This window comes from Danio rerio, chromosome 20, assembly GCF_052040795.2.
Source record: "Danio rerio strain M-AB ecotype USA chromosome 20, GRCz13ab, whole genome shotgun sequence".
Taxonomy (NCBI): Eukaryota; Metazoa; Chordata; class Actinopteri; order Cypriniformes; family Danionidae; genus Danio; species Danio rerio.
The window spans coordinates 56,892,251-56,912,988 of NC_141040.1; the positions used below are offsets into that span (position 1 = coordinate 56,892,251).

Genomic DNA, 20,738 nt, shown 5'->3' on the forward strand with positions numbered 1-20,738 from the left:
ATTTAGGTCCACAACTTGCATCCTTCAACATAATATGTGTGTTCAAAGGAAGAGCAACTAGGTGAGGGAGACAGTGTCCATCGCTCGGCTGAGGGTCCACTTTGAGCATCTCATCTGCAGGGTTAAGCAACATAAGCTGAACAGTCATCATCTCTCTCTATTACAGCGAGCATCAACCAGCTTTACACAATGGCTTGCTTTCTGACCATTAGTAAAGGCTTGAGCAAAGTATTAAAGAGGAGATAACATTTGATGGGTAATGATGAAGTTGGATTTACCACCTCCATCTCATTATGAACAAGGAAAAACCCTGAAATATTTCAATACAAGTAACTACACATTTGCACTGCACTTATTTGGACTGTAAATTTTATTTGACAAATTACATTCCCTTACAGAACAGGTGTCAAACTCAGTTCCTGGAGGGCTGCAGCTTTGCAAAGTTTAGTTCTAACCCTAATTAAACACACCTGATCAAACTAATTGAGTCCTTCAGGTTTGTTTGAAACTTTCACTTAAGTGTGTTGAAGCAGGGTTTAAACTAAAAACGTGCAGGGTTACGGCCCTTCAGGAACTGAGTTTGACACCCCTGCCTTACAGTAAAGTGTAAAAATACTACATTAAACAATTATCAAAATAAAAGTTGTGTGTGTGGGTGAGTGTGTGTTTTGTTCAAATCTGTAGTCATCTTGGCAAGAAAAAAGAGAAAATAAAGTTGGCTTCCTCTTGAATGATCTGAATCATTTTGAAGTGTTTGTAGATGAGCTGGATCATCATGTCATCTTTAGCATAAATAACATCCTATTCAAGCTATGCAGCTTCTCTGAGTTCCTCATCGACTTGAAACATGCTGATCTCTCCTGTCACTCCATCCTTACAGGAAACTGAGAAATAACCTATAGTTAGTAACGTTCATAATTAAAAAAGTTATATAAAGGACACACTGTACACAAACATGTAAATAGATAGATGGATAGATAGATATGATGCAGGTTATTATAACAAAAACCGGTATGATCTGTAAGAAACTGAAACGCCTAGTGTTATTTTTAATTGCTATTAATGTGTGTGTGTGTGTGTGTGTGTGTAAATATACTTCAATTTATTAAAGTTCATGCTAGTTAATACTACAGTGTGCTGTTGCATTCATTAACAAAGTTGTAGATACTGCAATATATACTGTATAATACAGTTTACTATATTTAGTATGGTTCAAAAACGTACTATTATTTACTATAAATACTATTACAACTTCTTATTTCATGTGGGTTGAATCGTATCTTTAGAACCATATAACATGATTGAAAGCAGCTCCTAGATAACTCATAACTGTTTCTTATATAAAAAAAAACAAACAAACAAGAGAAGCACCCAGCACAGTCCTTAGCTTAGCTAACAGTATTGAACATATAGATAATTATTAAAAATCATAACTTACCCTCTGATTGCTCGAGGCCTCAAACAACGTGAGCTGCCCTGTGTCCTGACAAACAGAAACGCCCCATCTCATTGGCTGGCTCTAGCCAATAAACTGGCTTTGCTGCTCTTTTACTGGTATGTACATTTCCACAGAATTTATTATTTTTAACAAGAATCTCTTCAGAAAAGAGTTTAAATAAACCCTAAATAATAAAATAATCGTGGGAAATGATTATTTTGCACCTCAGTCCTGTTGGCTGCTGGCATTGTTCATTGGTCAGGCATCAGCCAATCAAACAGCTTTACACCAGCCCCGCCCCTTCCCTGCCCAGCGCTGCTCACGCCTCTGCATCTGCGAGTGCACAGATGAGTTCTGCTACAGAGATCGCGGGAGATGTGTAGCAAAAGTCAGAGCGCGGGAGATTTGTAGTTGTACTGACGAATCTGAGAGGTTGTGAGTGCCGACCTGTGGTTGTAGAGCGAAGATGCAGTCAAATTTGCCGTGCACACGTGTGTCTGTCACTTTGTATTTGTGAATGACATTTTACAAATACACAACTATTAATCTGCAACTTCCAATTTAAAACACAAGTGTGTGGATTGTTGTGTGTGTGTGCAAATCGAGGATTTCAGCTGTTCACATCAGAGCTGTAAGTGTACATTTCAACCTACACATACAAATATTATTATCACAAGTGCTCACATTTACATTTGCAAGCTCTCGAGTTTCGCAACTGAATTACCTTCATACTTTTATGACCACGGGAAATGCAAACGGCTGAAGAATGAAAACTTAAAGCACACAGGTTTGCAAACCCCACCTAAAGTTGAGGGCGCAGATGAAAGCGATCATGACACGTGATGGATATTGATCTGCCAGCTGAGATCAATCGAGTACCTGCTTTTCAGAGAAGGTGCCCGAATCTCCATGCGTTGCATTCACTGCGTGTTCAGCTCAAATGTCCGCTAAAAGTCAAATCTAATACTGTACATATCATCGCCAAAGAAGCTCGCCTTTACTAAGTTTACACTGAATCTGCGGCTCATCATAACAAACAGCGGTATTGCGCCGGTGGTCACCGCAAGAATCCTGCTCTGCCTGCTCATATATTGGGTCGGCTGACTCGCCTGCTTTCCACTAACACAGAAACATGAAGATCAGCTCAGACTGAACCTTTAAATTGACACAAACTGAAACCAAAACTTTTAAAGAGTGATAGAAGTGTTTCTTTTGTCTATTCTTTCTTGAGGTGTATATTATTTTTTATTTATTTACTGATGACTGCTTTGCAGCTTTCAGCATTGAATTGAATGATTGATTATAATCTTTTGTTTGTTCTGTAGCAGAAATATTATTTATTAAATTGACATTCATATAAAAACAGCAGCACAAAATCAATATTTCTTACTGCAATGCTTCATTTTTGTTTGATGCAAACTACAATTATTTTTCATAAAGTAACAGACTTTTTATAGCAGATATTCATGCACGTTCAAGGCAGTTCATTGTTACTATTATTGTCATTTTCATTATCATTAATATTCTATAATTATTAGACATTCATTTTGGAATTATAGCACACAAATATCAAGTCATCACAGCATTAGTTCGATAGTTGTTTCTGGTTTTTGTTAGTCCTATTGATGTTGTTTTAAAATACAATAAATCCCTTAAAAAACTATTTGCAGCGGTTCATTTTTGGTGGGTGCTCCTAAATCTTTTTTGGTGCTCCTCAATATTTGAAGTTGGGAGCACCGGTGCTACCAAGTAAGAAAGTTCATTTCGAGCCCTGTTCACGCATGCAAGTTCATCTTCAGATAGTGTCTTTATAGCAATGTGCGTGCAGTAGATCGCTCAGATTACATTGGGAAAACAGGCGACTGCTGCAAATTGTGCTTTAATGTTTGGCTGGTCAACTGTATGGTATGGAAACCTTATATACCTGCTAGATGAACCCGTCTCATACAGCTGCCATTGCACGGCTCAAAGACACTTTGTAGAGAGCAATTTAACACAACTGCCTCTAGAAGTCGCCAATGGAAATAAAACAGACACACACAAAAAATGTGTGTACGCCAGGCATGAAGCTGGGGTGGAGCTGCGCACATTCCCACGTTCAGTTCATCGTTATTAATTCTAAACGTGAGCGATTCTGAGCGTGAAACCTGGCGCACGCAAAGTTTTTGTGCGTACGCTTCGTTGATACATGAGGCCCCTGGTGTGCGACCTGCTTGACTGCCTGTTAAAGCGTAAAGTCATGTAGGATTTTACTTGTTGCATTAGTCTGAGTCACGTCTGTGTGGATTGTCAAGACATATTCCCTCATCAAGTCGATAAACTCAATCTCAACATGTATGAAGGACGTAAAAGCCTGCCATGTGAAAAACCGCGCCGATCTTTTGGTTTGAACACGAGCAGAGGTGAGGGACTGTAGCAGTGAAAGTGAAAGTACTCGCCCCCATGACGTCATTTAGCGGATCTAGCTGAAAACCAGACAGATCAGGCAGCATGATACAGAGAGTGGAGCAAAGCGCATCAAATGATCGGTATTTAATAGGGGAAAAAGAAAAATAACTAAATATATTATTTTATAGTAGACACACATCTGGTGCTTGTATTTGCTCCTGCTATACGTCCACAACTTCACACATTGGGTTAAATAAGGCTTTACAGTTTCCATGTTCAGTCCTTTACTTCCACTGTATCTTTTTAAGAAAAAGGCAGCATCATTACAACCTGACATTCAATCAGAAGACAAAGTCAAAGCCGAGCTGACAGCCAATCTTTCCTTGGCTCAGCAAAACTTGCAAACAGTACCTCTGTATTCCTGCAACGGGAATATTTACACAAATATTTCTTATTCAAATCTTCAGCAATGCTATTTAACTCGTGAATTTGTTTTACATTTATTTACACCTTGACCGATTTTTGTGTGCCATTAAAACTACATTGTTCCTTAACCAGATGGTTTTTCAAGTTACTTTTATAGAGAATGTTACTTCAGTCATGTTGTTGTAATGTTTTGAGAAGACGAGTAACAAAAAAAAAAAAAAATCGAAATCGTGAATCGGTCAAACTTTATAAAAAACCTAGATTTTATTTTTTTTGCCAAATCGCCCAGCTCTACTTTAAGATGTGTGACGCTGCACTAAGCTTGACACTATGTGATGAGGCTGAATAAATACAATATATTTTAAAAAGTATTAGGAGAATTACGCATGTCCAGAGCACACAACACACGGTTAACACACACTTTAATGGGGGAAACCATTAAATGCATGACAGTGAGTTACAAGCTGACATCATAGTATGCGAGTATATGATGATGAGTACACGTCGATGATGCAGAGATGAAAAAGGAAATCTTTACAGAAATTAAATGCAATCCTGGAGTGTTTTCTTACAATGCAGCATAGTGTTCAATAAATATACAGACAATCGTTTACTCTTAGCAGTACCTCTTAATTTGCTGATTACAGACCAAACGTACAGCCTCTGCAGTGTTTTCCACAGTCTTCGTGACGTACTGAATGTGAAACTGTGTGTTTTGTTCATGATTTTCAACAAATTGAAGCAACAGTGTCATATTTATAACTTAAAGATTGAGAGAAAATAAGCTACCCATCAAATCAAACCAGCACCAAACAAATGTACAGCACAACAATCCAGATCTGGATCATCTGGACAGGTTCCTAATCAAAATATAAGAGAAATGACTTTCAGAAATATGTGAAAAATCCACTGAAAGCTGAAATTAGAGACCTGAAGAAAGCTGATGGCACTTCACATCACCGGTTTATCCATATAATCTGCTTGACTAGTCCTCGATCTGGGATCTGTGACTGGTGTGTCAGTATAACTGGGTATTCTTTATTGATTTATTAATTGATTTGTAATAGTATAAGCCTGATAAATGTGCTTGTTCTCTCCTGCCATTAACATGTTAATCATACAGCAGGTATTTTAAGTGCAATAAGTTAGCAGTACTAATGATTATGGGATTATTATAATCAAATCTGCTGTTGTAAGTTGATAGTGAGCTCTTTAGACAACTGTCAATAAATATTATCTAAATTTAGAAAGATAATTATTGCATTATGACATTTTACTCATGGCTGTATGTTTATATAATAAATTGTATATTTATTATTATTTTTGTGATATATATGTGGACATAAAAATAGATAAAATAATAGATTGATAGATTCATGGATGAATAGATAAACAGATAGATGGATGAAAAGCTGGATAGACATAGATAGATAGATAGATAGATAGATAGATAGATAGATAGATAGATAGATAGATAGATAGATAGATAGATAGATAGATAGATAGATAGATAGATAGATAGATAGATAGATACGTCATAATAAGTCATAAAATTAATAATCATTAATATGTTTTTATTAATATTTCTACATAATTGTTTCCTTATTTTATGTCTGTGTTTATATTATCTCTAATATTTTCCTTGTTATTTATGCTTTAAGATGTGTGACGCTGCACTAAGCTTGACACTATGTGATGAGGCTGAATAAATACAATATATTTTAAAAAGTATTAGGAGAATTACGCATGTCCAGAGCACACAACACATAAAAATACAAATAAATCATCAACACACATAATAAAAGAGCTTTGTACCACAGTTTCAAGTGTATTCAAACACAATTTATTACAGTTCAGATGCAGACAAACACTACATGCAATAAAAGAATTACAACAACACACAACACATAGAGAGTCAGGTCTGCCGGCGGTATGAAGCCTTCTGAATACTGGATCACCGCCATCTGATTAGTTCTGTTGCTTGGCGGGCTGGAACTGCTGATCCACCAGTGAGGAGCCGAACCCGGAGCAGCAGACGTTGTGCAACCAGACGGACCTGGATCAGCAGGAATTGTGCAACCAGACGGTCCCGGAGCAGCAGGCTTGGTGCAACCAGACGGACCCGGATAAGCAGACATGCCGCAATCAGACGGACCCGGATCAGCAGCCATGCTGCAATCAGACGGACCCGGAGCAGCAGACATGCCGCAATCAGACGGACCCGGAGCAGCTGACATGGCGCAATCAGACGGACCCGGAGCAGCAGACACTGCGCAGCCCCCAGACAGACCCGTATCCACAGACAGCCTGCAGCCTCCAGAGGCATCCGGGTTACCAGATACACTGAAGTCCCGAGACGCACCCGGATAAGAGGACACACTGAAGAACCCAGACGAACCGGGATCAACAGACACCCTGCAGCCTCGAGATGGACGAGCATTAAGAGACACACTGAACACCCCAGATGGACATAGGACGAGGGACAAGCGGAGGACTCCAGGTGGACCCGGAATAAAAGAATCCGAGTAGAATCCATTAGGTCCCGGGTCAACAGACACACTGGAGATCCCAGGTTGGTCCACGTCAATGGAGACAACACAGACCCCACACGGATCCGGGGACCCTGGGGTGCCCTTGACGATTCTCAAGATGACTTTGCTGCAATCTTTCTTGAGGTAGATCTTTCTAGTCCGATCTCTCGATTCTGAAGCTGAAGAGAGAGAAAATATTACAAGGTGTTATTCCCCGATAACAACCAATTCAACTAATAGCACATACCTATAGCCATGTAATAAGCAGGATAATAAACAATTCTACAATATTTTAATCTGTGTTTCACTTCAATTACTATAATCAGCTAAAACCACAACTCATGTCTTTCCTAATCCTTCTGTTTCGCTGCTTACCGACAGCACGAGCGCTACCAGATGGGTCAGTGTGGTCCACTATAGATGTTGCTGCTGCATCCATACAGCAAAGCTTATGGATAGCTCTTCCCATTTTCCGGAAGAATGAAAGAACGCCTGTCTTCCTCCGTCCTCGTCTTTGCATCTCTAAAGAAAATAAGAAAACATTTAGAAAGTACAGATAACGGGTCAGTAGCACAACAACCAGCGGCTGGACATCACCACCCACTTTGAATGTTATCACTTCATTTAATGAGCGTTATTATAGGGGCCTTCTGCGCTGACTGGTAGGCTCAGAAGGATTATATCATCCATCCACATGGTTAATCAGCTATACTTATATTGAAGACTCCAGATCCAGATCTGTTTTTACATTACTGTGACGGTTGGGTTTAGAGTTGGAGTAGGGTTAGACATTACCTGCTTTCTGGAACCGTTCTTCACCGGACTCGATTACAGCATTTACTCTAGTATTTAGTTTGTAGTATTTACACTTACATACTATACTTATAACAATATACAATGCAACACTTTCTCATACGCATTTGTACACAGCACCTTATAACCTGTATATTTATATCAAATCTGTACATACAACTCAACATTCAGATCTTTTGGACTAACTGCATCTCTGTTTAATCTTTATCATCTTTTTTTCATATTGATTTTGTGTTGTCAATTTACGTACACTGGAAGCTTCTGCAGCCATAACAAATTCCTGTGTGTGTGAAGCACACTTGGCAATAAAACTGATTGTGATTCGATACTAAAGAACGGCAGTGAACTGATAAATGTGAATAACTCATGATATTTTAAAAGAGCCGTGTTTCAGTGTGAATTATGACAGAGTTAAATTGTTTACAGTCATTCATCTTTTTAACACACACTGTGATTCTGACTGCATTCACACTGAAATATCAAATACACCAAAACATTCCATTTATTAAAGGTTATGAAGGCTAAAACACCCTCAACAGCCGTATCTCCTTACTGTAGCCACACCAAAAATGTAAAAGTTATTACACATACAGTATAACAAGAACAATTACTGTAGTAATATATACTGTAGAGCTGTTCAATATACAACTTATATTTCATAATATGAAGTTTTATATTTTATTATTGTTTATTTTAGCTTCTACATTCTCAAACATATAATAATGAGTAAAATATGATCACATAATTAATTAAAACTGTGTATTTGTATAATTGTGCTTTACATTTAGTGAAAATATGAATTAGGATAATGATATTATATCATTTTATATACATAAACATCATTGATGTTGACATTTGAGATATCTGTCGTAATTTGTCTTGTAGTTCATACAGTATATTATCTACTTTACCACAGTATGTGTATAGCAGAATAGATTTACCACATCACTGTGATTTACTGTAGTAAATATCAAAAACACTGCAGTATTTACATCAGGAAGTTTACTTCATGTCCTATAGTAAATGTACTATATATATATAAAATAATACAGTATATTTCCACCGGTGTGCTGCTGTGCTCTTACCTGCTGTCTGGTTCTCCAGGACGGCCGCAGATGAAGCTCTCTGTTCGGACGCTCCTCAATTCAATTCAATTCAATTCAGCTTTATTTGTATAGCGCTTTTACAATGTAGATTGTGTCAAAGCAGCTTCACATAAATGGTCATAGTAATTGGAACAGTGTGGTTCAGGTTTTAGTGTTTAAGTTCAGTTCAGTTCAGTTCAGTTTAGCTCTGTTCAGTGTGATTTATTCATTACTGAGAGTTCAAACACTGAAGAGCAAATTCAACGATGCGTAGCTCTACCAATCCTGAACCATGCGAGGCAGTGGCGACAGCGGAGAGGGAAAAAAAAACTTCACCTGATGGGAGTGAAGAAAAAAAACCTTGAGAGAACCAGACTCAGTTGGGCACGACCATTTTAATTTCTCCGCTGGCCAAAAGTCTTGTGCAGAACTTCATTCGCCGTGGTTTATGCTGGAAGATGGCCTCAATGAAGACTCGTCTGTCCCTGGAGCGTCGCTGGAATCAGACTCAAGTTCTCCACTCCCCTCGACCATCAGCGCAGCAGCAGCTCAGGATATGGCCTGGTCCCGGATATGGAATCCTTGGGAACATCACGTCGCTGGTCTTGGATCCAATCAGTGACTCCGCATAATCTGAGGACCTCGGGATGAGTATCCCCAGGTGAAAATAGAGAATAAAGAGAATTAGCGTAGCTGCTGTTCATAGTGTATATAAGCAAGATGCAGAAGCCAGTGTGGAACCTGCTAGGTGATGCACTGAGTGTATGCTTTACTAAACAGATAGGTCTTTAATCTAGTTTTGAACTGGGAGAGTGTGTCTGAGCCTCGGACATTACCAGGAAGGCTATTCCAGAGTGTAGGAGCCATGAAAGAGAAGGCTCGACCTCCTTTACTTGATTTTGCTATTCTAGGTACTACCAGAAGCCCTGAATTTTGAGATCTTAAGGAGCGAGTTGGTTCGTAGCGAGACAGAAGGTTGGTTAGATAAACAGGAGCTAGATTATTTAGAGCTTTATAGGTGAGAAGTAATATTTTAAATTCAATACGAAATTTAACAGGCAGCCAGTGTAAGGAGGATAAAATTGGGGTTATATGATCATATTTTCTAGACCTGGTCAGAACTCTGGCTGCTGCATTTTGCACTAATTGAAGTTTGTTAATAGAGGATGCTGGGCAGCCAGCAAATAGAGCATTACAGTAATCCAGTCTCGAAGTCATAAAAGCATGGACTAGCTTTTCTGCATCTGAGATGGATAGCATATTTCGTAATTTAGCGATATTTCTCAGATGAAAGAAGGCAGTTTTTGTGACATGGGATATATGGTTTTTAAAAGTTAGATTGCTGTCTAATATGACACCCAGATCTTTTATAGTAGAGCTAAAGCTAACTTTGTATCCCTCTAATTGTAAATTGAGTTGCGAGATCTGCTGTGTGCAAGATTTAGGCCCAATAAGTAATAATTCTGTTTTGTCTGAGTTTAAGAGAAGAAAATTGTTGGTCATCCAGTCTTTGATGTCTTTGATACACTCAGTTAGTTTAGAAAGTTCAGACGTCTCGTCAGGTTTAGTGGAAATATATAATTGAGTATCATCTGCATAGCAGTGAAAGCTGATCCCATGTCTTCTAATAATGTCTCCCATAGGTAGCATGTAAATTGTAAACAGTAAAGGGCCTAAAACTGATCCTTGAGGCACCCCATACTTTACTGGGCAGATTTGTGAAGGCTGTCCATTAAGATTTACAAACTGGTAGCGGTCAGTTAAGTATGACTTAAACCATTGTAGAGCCTGTCCCTGGACACCTGTAGACTTTAAGCGATTTATGAGGATATTGTGGTCAATGGTATCAAATGCCGCACTAAGATCGAGTAAAACTAATAGCGAGACGCACCCTCGGTCAGCAGCTAAGAGTAAATCGTTGGTTATTTTCACTAAGGCGGTTTCTGTACTGTGGTGAGCCCTGAAACCTGACTGAAACACTTCAAAAATATTGTTCGTCTGCAGAAAAGAGCATAATTGAGTGGAAACAACTTTTTCTAGTATTTTAGACATAAATGGAAGATTTGAAATAGGCCTATAGTTAGCTAAGTTGTTGGTGTCTAGTTGCGGTTTCTTAATAATAGGCTTAATAACAGCTAGCTTGTAAGAGTTTGGAACATGGCCTATAGATAAAGAAGAGTTGATAATGTTAAGAAGAGGTTCTCCTATAGCAGGTAGCAGCTCTTTCAGTAATTTTGTTGGAATTGAGTCCAGCATACACGTAGCTGGTTTAGAGCTATTTATAATTTTTACTAACTCCAGCGCGACCGCGGCTCCTGAACTCTGGTGAATCTCGTGTAATCATTCTCTCCAGAATATTGTAATCCATATCGTGCTGTAAACGCTGTATTTTTGACTGAAAACGCATGACTGTTCGCTGACTGTCAAACACCATCTACACCACTGAACACCAAATCAAACTGACGCGCGTTCAAGAGTGTGTTCTAATTAGCGTTCGAAACTGTGACGTCATGCGGGGGAGGGACTGACGTGTACGCTGCTTGTGCTGTTACAACTTCAAACACAGGTAGAAAGTGTTAAACTACAAATACTATAAACGGTTAGGTGGAGAGGGTTTGGCAGACATTTCTGAATGCTTCTTAACCCTTGTGCACTGTTCAATCTAACCAGCCTTTTGTTATGGACGAAAACATCCACTGAATATATCTGCTGTAAAAATGCATCAGATCAATATTTTTTCTATTTTTTTGCATAAATCTGTTAATCAACCTCAGTTCTGATCAAAACGACTAAATTGCTTAGAAAATTACAGGATTTTAACTCATAAAATTTATACTTGATGTCACTGATTTGGTGAAACACACACAAAATGACGTATTTTCAGTATAGAGAGTAATTGTGGGCTTTATTTATTTTCTTTTATCACAGTCTTGGACATGTGAACGATAATAACAACATTGGCTTTGATGCATTATTTTTTTAGGATAGTGGATGCTGCACACTGGTGGTGGTGTGGAGAATGATTTTGAAGGATACAACTGATGGACATTTCGGGCCATGATCCTTACAGCAAGAATGTTTGGTTTCATTCACTGTGTGAATTGGGAAGGGCTCATCCCTATGCCCTTATCCCTTGTGGGCCGCAAGAGAGCGCTGGGGGGTCCGCGAAAAACTTGGCAGAAACAAAAAATTATTTACGAGATATTTTTTTTTCCAATCCTAAAATTATTATTATTTTTTTAAATACTTTATTTATAAGGATTTTTATTTTTACATTTGCACAAAAAAAAAGACAAACAATCAACAACAACAAAACAAAATATATAAACAAATATCCCCAACACTACTTTCCCTTTTGTGGCTTTAACAGAAGATATACATAGCTAACAGTCTGCAAACATAAAGTCCTCAAGATATACGATACACATAAAAAGTGAACAGTTCAGTGTGTGATAAAAGAAAGGTTCTGTATACCTTTATTACAAGCACTGCCATTGTGAAAGGCATTACAAGGTTACAGTGACATGAAAGAGGAATAAGAAAATATGAAAAAAAAAAGGGGGGGGGGGTCTTTTGGGATTATGAGAGATTTTATATAAACTCCTGCTCCAAAAATTGTAAATGGTCAACGTATGTAAGAAAGGGAGACCAGGTTTTTAAAAAAGTATTTTTTGAACCTCTTAGAGTAAATTTGATTTTTTCAAGCTGAATAAAATACATAACGTCTTTAATCCATCTACTATGTGTTGGGGCCTCAGTTTTTTTCCAATACAGAAGAATTAAACGCCTTGCCAGTAGCGTGGTAAAAGCAATTACTCTACATATTTCTTCTTTAAGCACAATATTTTCTGGACTGGTTCCAAAAATTGCCAACAGGGGTTCAGGTTCAATAGGAAAACCATACATATCACTAAATGATTGAAAAATGTCTTTCCAAAACCTCCCTAGATTTGGGCAGAACCAAAACATGTGGGCAGTTGTGGCTGGTGAAATTGAGCATCTACTGCATGCTGGACTAACAGTAGGATAGATCTTAGACAATTTTAAATTTGTAAAATGTAACCTGTGAAGTATTTTAAATTGAATAAGGGCATGTCTGGTACAGTGTGATGATGAATGTACTTTATTTAAAATACCATCCCATTCTAAGTCTGTGAAGTCTCTGCTCAAGTCGAGCTGCCAGGAGGTTTTAATATGTTCTAGACTTTGAGGATCAATTGTACAAATTAAAGAGTATATATGAGAAATTAGTCCTTTACTTTCGGGTTTTAAGTCTAATAATGCATCAATTACTGAGGCAGCAGGTAATTCAGGAAAAGATTTAAATTTTGACTTAACAAAGCTTCGTATTTGCAGAAATCTAAAAAAATTGTTTTTGGGCAGAGAAAAATTATGAGCAAGCTCTTCAAAGGAGCAAAAAATATTATTAATAAATAAATCTTTCAGGCATTTAATCCCCTTCTCCTCCCACACCCGGAATGCAGAGTCTGTACAAGATGGGGCAAATAAGCAGTTAGAGGCAATGGGACCTGCAATTGAGAGAGCCTGAAAGCCAAAATGCTTTCTTAACTGTGACCAAATTTTTAATGTATGTACAACTATGGGATTAAAAGAAGTCATATAATTCTTTTCTGAAATTGGAAGTGATGCACATATCAAAGATTGAAGAGAAGCTCTGGAACAAGCTCTTTCACCCTGTACCCGCAGTGGAATTGACTCTGGGTCCCAAGAAGATACCCAGTACAACATTTTTTGAATGTTGCTTGCCCAGTAGTAAAACAAAAAATTTGGCAGTGCCATGCCTCTTTGGGATTTATTCCTCTGGAGGAATGATTTTCTAATACGAGGTGATTTACCTCCCCATATAAAATGGCTTATCAATTTATCTATGTTACAGAAAAACTGTTTTCTTATGAATATGGGTATATTTGAAAAAAGGTATAAAAACCGTGGGAGAACTGTCATTTTAATTAGATTAATACGTCCAGACAGTGAAAGAGGTAGAGTGGACCATTTCTTGAAATCTTGTTTACAACGTTTTAGTAATGGATAAAAGTTGGCTTTAAACAAGTCATTAAAGGAGCGAGTAACTGATATGCCTAAGTATTTAAACTTATCCTGATCCACTTTAAATGGTATTGTGTAAGAAGATCTATCTAGAGGGGCATCAATCTCAAAATACTCTGTCTTGTGCATATTTATTTTATAGCCTGAAATTTTTCCAAAATCTTTTAAGACTGATAGTATGTGAGGTATTGAATGAGTTGGATTTGAGACATATAAAAGAACGTCATCTGCATATAAGGAGATTTTATGTTCTTTGTCATTCCGAGTGATTCCTGTAAAAATAGTAGATTGACGAAGTAATATGGCCAAGGGCTCAATCGAAATGGCAAACAGCAAAGGTGAAAGGGGGCAACCCTGCCTTGTACCTCTATACAAAGGGAAATATTCTGAATAGATATTATTTGTGCAGACTGGGGCTATTGGGGCAGAATACAAGAGCCTGATCCAGGAAATCAAATTTTCAGGGAAGCCACATTTTTTGAGAGTAAAGAAAAGATATTCCCACTCAACTCGATCAAACGCTTTTTCAGCATCAAGGGAAACGATGATTTCATTGATATCAGAGTGTGAATGCATGTACATTACATTAAACAAACGCCGCAAGTTATTAAACGAATTACGTCCACGAATGAAGCCTGTTTCATCACCATGTATTACTGCTGGACAAATTGGTTCAAGGCGCAATGCAAGAGCCTTGGCTAGTATCTTAAGGTCCACATTTAGCAGTGAAACTGGCCTATACGATTCACAGAAAATGGGGTCCTTATTTTCCTTTAACAAGAGTGAGATAGATGTCTGTGTGAGAGTCAGTGGGAGAGAGCCCCTCTTAAAAGATTCATTATATACTGCTACAAGAAGTGGGCTTAGTAAAGCTGAGAACTTCGTTGTCTTTGGTCAGAGCTGCGCATGCAGTTTCCAAAGAAGTGACACGGCCATCCACGTTGGTTAATGATTCCTCGACATCTTTCAATTTTTCCCCCTGGGTTTGCAGCGATGCTTTCACAGCTGAAATGGAGGTTTTTAGCTCGGAAAGAATCTCCACTCTGAGCGCTGCGACCTCTGATCTGATGCCCCCGAGAAGCTCGCGGATGTCGTCTCCCTGTGTCGAAGCCGCCATACCCGACGCTTGCACGTTATCCTCCTCAGTTATTCCAGTGTTCTTTTTTGCATTACCTCTCGGCATATTAGGTTATAAACGCTGTCACGATGTCTTGTTAATCTTATGTAAAATATCAGATACGCTTAAAACGCGTAGAGAACTCAGATTAGTCAAAGTGATTGAAAGTAATATTCAGAGCAGAAACGTGCGACTTCTTACTCCGCCATCATCGCATTTGGATACTCCCAATCCTAAAATTATTAATGACTATAAACTATTAATCTGTATATAGTTTTATGGTTTATATAAGTGGATACTTAACTGTAATGTGTTTATCCCAAAATCCTTTGCGCTCTTTAAGATTTTGCATACAGTTGAATGGAGCAGTTAGCGGCTGTAAGTGCAGGACAGATGATGGAAAGATTTGTAAAGAATCCCGCTCCCACAAGCACTTCATGCAAATCTGACTTGGCGAGCGTTGAGGAAACCAGAAAGCATGATGAATCTTACATTGCGTTTGGTTTTACCTGCATGTTAAAACAGGTAGTAGATAGACCCCAGTGTGTTCTTTCTCAAGAGATTGTCTCCAACGAATGCATGAAACCCTCCAAGCTCAAGCGCCATCTACAGCAGAAACATCCCAATGAGGCAGAAAAATCGACTATTAAAACATCAGGAGTTGTGTTTGACCCGGCAGGCTAGTATTTTTTAGCAGCAAGCATCTGTCCCTGAGAGGTGTTTAAAAGCCTCATATTTGGCATCACTCCACATCGCGCATGCTAAGAAGCCGCACACAGTTGGCGAAGCATTGCTATTACCAGCTACCAAAGACATCGTCAAAGTTATTTGGAGAGGAAGCGGCACGAAAGGAAGATTGTTTGCCTTTGTCAGACAACACAGTAACCAGACGCAATGGAAATATTTCAAGAGTTCACACCTAGCTCATGATTTATATGTAGCTTGTTTGGCGTGCTGTCCCGGGAGAGAGCCCTGAGCTCAAGAGATCCTCAAGCCCAGAGCTCCCCCCTTTCGCAGGGTGAGGGGAGATTGAGCTCAGGTCGATCTTAAACTCCCCCGCTGCTGAGGCCAAGGCGAACTTCCTGAGAGTAAGACATTAGAAAAAAGATTTAGGCTTATTTGTCTATAATATAGAGCACATTTGGATAGTGGGAGAAAACCGGGGAACCCGGGAGAAACCCACTCGGACACAGGGAGAACATGCAAACTCCACACAGAAATACCCGATGGCCCAGCGAGGAGACAACGCCATTGGTTTTCTTGCTGTGAGACAACAGTGCTAGTCACTGAGCCACCGTGCCGCCCATTCTGGATAAAGGTGGGAGGAGGGGGGTTTCTTCCAGACGAAGATAGCTGTAGAAAGGAAATGAGGATGTATATATAGTGACTTGGGATCCTCTGATTGGAGGATCATGATTAGCTAATGTGGACCAGCTGGGTCAATCATGAGCACATGCTCTTCTCGAAATTAGTTTAAAATTAAACTTCACTTAGCAGTTTTCCATAAATACAAGACAGGGAAAAAAACTTTTCATCCACCAGTGCCTTAGTTAGAAAAGCTAGTTCAGTTAATGTGAACATTCGTCTTTGTTGTTGTTGTTGTTGTTGTTATGAAATATAAAAAGTTTGAGAATCATTTTTGGCTATAGTGAGTTGCCAACTAATAAAATAAACAGTTTTCAAAACAATACCATTTGGCATGCCTGTGAAATATGAACAATAATGTCTTTACGTTAAACAGAATTTTAGTTTACATATTTACACTTAAAATACATAAGTGCCTTTAAACTTTAGGCAAAAGGTTCCCCTGCAAGGAATCATCATATTTGAGGGTCCCTGAGATTAAAAAGCTTGAAAACCCCTGCTCTCGAGACATCAGAGACTTATTTTACATCTTGTATAAAGTGGCATAATAAGTCATAATATGTTTTTATTGATGTTTCTAAATGATTATCTCCTTATTTCATGTCTGTGTTCATATTATCTCTAATATTTTCCTTGTTTTGTATGCTTTACGATAGGGCTGGGCGATTTTTCAGATTAAATTGAATTTACGTTTTGACGACGATTTAATTTTATATGAAATCGAGAATCGCGATTTTTAAAAAAATATATACATTTAATACATTATAATGGCACCAATGTGCTTTGGTTCACTTTCTGTATGAAGCAATAAGCACACCAGAAGCGCCTCTCGGCCACGCGCTCCACAGCACCACGCAGCGCCATGGTTTAAGAATTTTAAACAGGTTCTATACACACACCGGCGCCGCCCAGCCACGATTCACAACGCAGTACATTTTTCAGCCACGTCACAGAGCGTCATCTGATTAGTTTCATACTAAAACATTGCGTAAGCACAAAGCTGTAAATGTGCGCACGCAGAAAAAAATTCAGATGTATGAAACACTGCGTACGCCGAATCTCACGCATATTCTTTTGTACATCCGAATGAACGTGAAACTGAGGGCAACATGCACGAGCGCAAAACCCCTCCCTGCCTCCTCCCCCGTATGAATATGCTAATGACTCTACTTTGGCAAAACCAAATGAAAAAGCAACGGCAAAAGCAAGAAGAGAAACTCTGAACAGAATGTGAACTGGAGGTGCTGCTTTCAGAGGTAGACCGGAGAAAAACTGTGTTATTTGCAAGTTTGTCCTCCGGAATTAATAACAAAAGAAAAAAATAGAGTGGGAGAGTTTAACTGATGCGGTTAACACAGTTAAGTCTGAACATCGCACTGAGTGAATTAAAAAAGAAAGAGTGTGATTTATAGGGGTAAAATGTGTTGTACCTTAAACAGTTTAGTGGCGCAGCTCGTAAAACGCATATCAACATGTTTTGACACGTTCGAGCATGAACTCGGTTCGAATCCAGCGTCTGATGAACTCATCCCCCCCATTATGCGGCCGAAAATTAATCTATGCGACCTCATAATATATTTTGGCGCATTAGTGCAACTGCAGATAATGATTGTAGTGCGACCTGTTTTGATTTTTTTGTAAAAACGTGCTGAATCGCTCTTCCCTGCCGCTATATTGGTTCATATTAGCTGTCAATCACTCAAGGTATTCCGCTGTCAGGTGACAGGGAAGGAGCTTTAATGACCACGGGAAATGCAAACGGCTGAAGAATGAAAACTTAAAGCACACAGATTTGCAAACCCTACCTAAAGTTGAGGGCGCAGATGAAAGCGATCATGACACGTGATGGATATTGATCTGCCAGCTGAGATCAATCGAGTACCTGCTTTTCAGAGAAGGTGCCCGAATCTCCATGCGTTGCATTCACTGCGTGTTCAGCGCAAATGTCCGCTAAAAGTCAAATCTAATACTGTACATATCATCGCCAAAGAAGCTCGCCTTTACTAAGTTTACACTGAATCTGCGGCTCATCATAACAAACAGCGGTATTGCGCCGGTGGTCACAGCAAGAATCCTGCTCTGCCTGCTCATATATTGGGTCGGCTGACTCGCCTGCTTTCCACTAACACAGAAACATGAAGATCAGCTCAGACTGAACCTTTAAATTGACACAAACTGAAACCAAAACTTTTAAAGAGTGATAGAAGTGTTTCTCTTGTCTATTCTTGTTTGAGGTGTATATTATTTTTTAATTTATTTACTGATGACTGCTTTGCAGCTTTCAGCATTGAATTGAATGATTTATTATAATCTTTTGTTTGTTCTGTAGCAGAAATATTATTTATTAAATTGACATTCATATAAAAACAGCAGCACAAAATCAATATTTCTTACTGCAATGCTTCATTTTTGTTTGATGCAAACTACAATTATTTTTCATAAAGTAACAGACTTTTTATAGCAGATATTCATGCACGTTCAAGGCAGTTCATTGTTACTATTATTGTCATTTTCATTATCATTAATATTCTATAATTATTAGACATTCATTTTGGAATTATAGCACACAAATATCAAGTCATCACAGCATTAGTTCGATAGTTGTTTCTGGTTTTTGTTAGTCCTATTGATGTTGTTTTAAAATACAATAAATCCCTTAAAAAACTATTTGCAGCGGTGCTTATTCATTTTTGGTGGGTGCTCCTAAATCTTTTTTGGTGCTCCTCAATATTTGAAGTTGGAAGCACCGGTGCTACCAAGTAAAAAAGTTAATTTCGAGCCCTGTTCACGCATGCAAGTTCATCTTCAGATAGTGTCTTTATAGCAATGTGTGTGCAGTAGATCGCTCAGATTACATTGGGAAAACAGGCGACTGCTGCAAATTGTGCTTTAATGTTTGGCTGGTCAACTGTATGGTATGGAAACCTTATATACCTGCTAGATGAACCCGTCTCATACAGCTGCCATTGCACGGCTCAAAGACACTTTGTAGAGAGCAATTTAACACAACTGCCTCTAGGAGTCGCCAATGCCAGCCATGAAGCTGGGGTGGAGCTGCGCACATTCCCACGTTCAGTTCATCGTTATTAATTCTAAACGTGAGCGATTCTGAGCGTGAAACCTGGCGAACGCAAAGTTTTTGTGCGTACGCTTCGTTGATACATGAGGCCCCTGGTGTGCGACCTGCTTGACTGCCTGTTAAAGTCATGTAGGATTTTACTTGTTGCATTAGTCTGAGTCACGTCTGTGTGGATTGTCAAGACATATTCCCTCATCAAGTCGATAAACTCAATCTCAACATGTATGAAGGACGTAAAAGCCTGCCATGTGAAAAACCTCGCCGATCTTTTGGTTTGAACACGAGCAGAGGTGAGGAACTGTAGCAGTGAAAGTGAAAGTACCCGCCCCCATGACGTCATTTAGCGGATCTAGCTGAAAACCAGACAGATCAGGCAGCATGATACAGAGAGTGGAGCAAAGCGCATCAAATGATCGGTATTTAAAAGGGGGAAAAAGAAAAATAATTAAATATATTATTTTATAGTAGACACACATCTGGTGCTTGTATTTGCTCCTGCTATACGTCCACAACTTCACACATTGGGTTAAATTAGGCTTTACAGTTTACATGTTCAGTCCTTTACTTCCACTGTATCTTTTTAAGAAAAAGGCAGCATCATTACAACCTGACATTCAATCAGAAGACAAAGTCAAAGCCGAGCTGACAGCCAATCTTTCCTTGGCTCAGCAAAACTTGCAAACAGTACCTCTGTATTCCTGCAACGGGAATATTTACACAAATATTTCTTATTCAAATCTTCAGCAACGCTATTTAACTTGTGAATTTGTTTTACATTTATTTACACCTTGACCGATTTTTGTATGACATTAAAACTACAATGTTCCTTAACCAGATGGTTTTTCAAGTTACTTTTATAGAGAATGTTACTTCAGTCATGTTGTTGTAATGTTTTGAGAAGACGAGTAACAAAAAAAAAATCGAAATCGTGAATCGGTCAAACTTTATAAAAAACCTAGATTTTATTTTTTTGCCAAATCGCCCAGCCCTACTTTAAGATGTGTGACGCTGCACTAAGCTTGCCACTATGTGATGAGGCTGAATAAATACAACATATTTTAAAAAGTATTAGGAGAATTACGCATGTCCAGAGCACACAACACACGGTTAACACACACTTTAATGGGGGAAACCATTAAATGCATGACAGTGAGTTACAAGCTGACATCATAGTATGCGAGTATATGATGATGAGTACATGTCGATGATGCAGAGATGAAAAAGGAAATCTTTACAGAAATGAAATGCAATCCTGGAGTGTTTTCTTACAATGCAGAATAGTGTTCAATAAATATACAGACAATCGTTTACTCTTAGCAGTACCTCTTAATTTGCTGATTACAGACCAAACGTACAGCCTCTGCAGTGTTTTCCACAGTCTTCGTGACGTACTGAATGTGAAAGTGTGTGTTTTGTTCATGTTTTTTAA

General features: G+C 38.7%; 3 protein-coding genes across 9 annotated transcripts in view; 2 read left to right on the forward strand and 1 right to left on the reverse strand.

The window, feature by feature from the left end:
* pycr3 (pyrroline-5-carboxylate reductase 3) overlaps positions 1-20,738 on the forward strand; it is a 540,655-nt gene that overhangs the window by 152,017 nt on the left and 367,900 nt on the right. The gene's annotated exons all lie outside the window — the stretch shown is intronic.
* si:ch211-221n20.8 overlaps positions 1-20,738 on the forward strand; it is a 142,362-nt gene that overhangs the window by 96,531 nt on the left and 25,093 nt on the right. The gene's annotated exons all lie outside the window — the stretch shown is intronic.
* Positions 6,073-10,029, reverse strand: LOC110438207 (uncharacterized). Its single transcript, XM_087298942.1, has 3 exons — positions 8,682-10,029; positions 7,159-7,305; positions 6,073-6,962 (listed from the first exon to the last, which is right to left on the reverse strand). The coding sequence occupies exons 2-3, from the start codon at positions 7,301-7,303 to the stop codon at positions 6,106-6,108; spliced, it is 1,002 nt and encodes a 333-aa protein (XP_087155068.1). The 5' UTR covers positions 7,304-7,305; positions 8,682-10,029; the 3' UTR covers positions 6,073-6,105.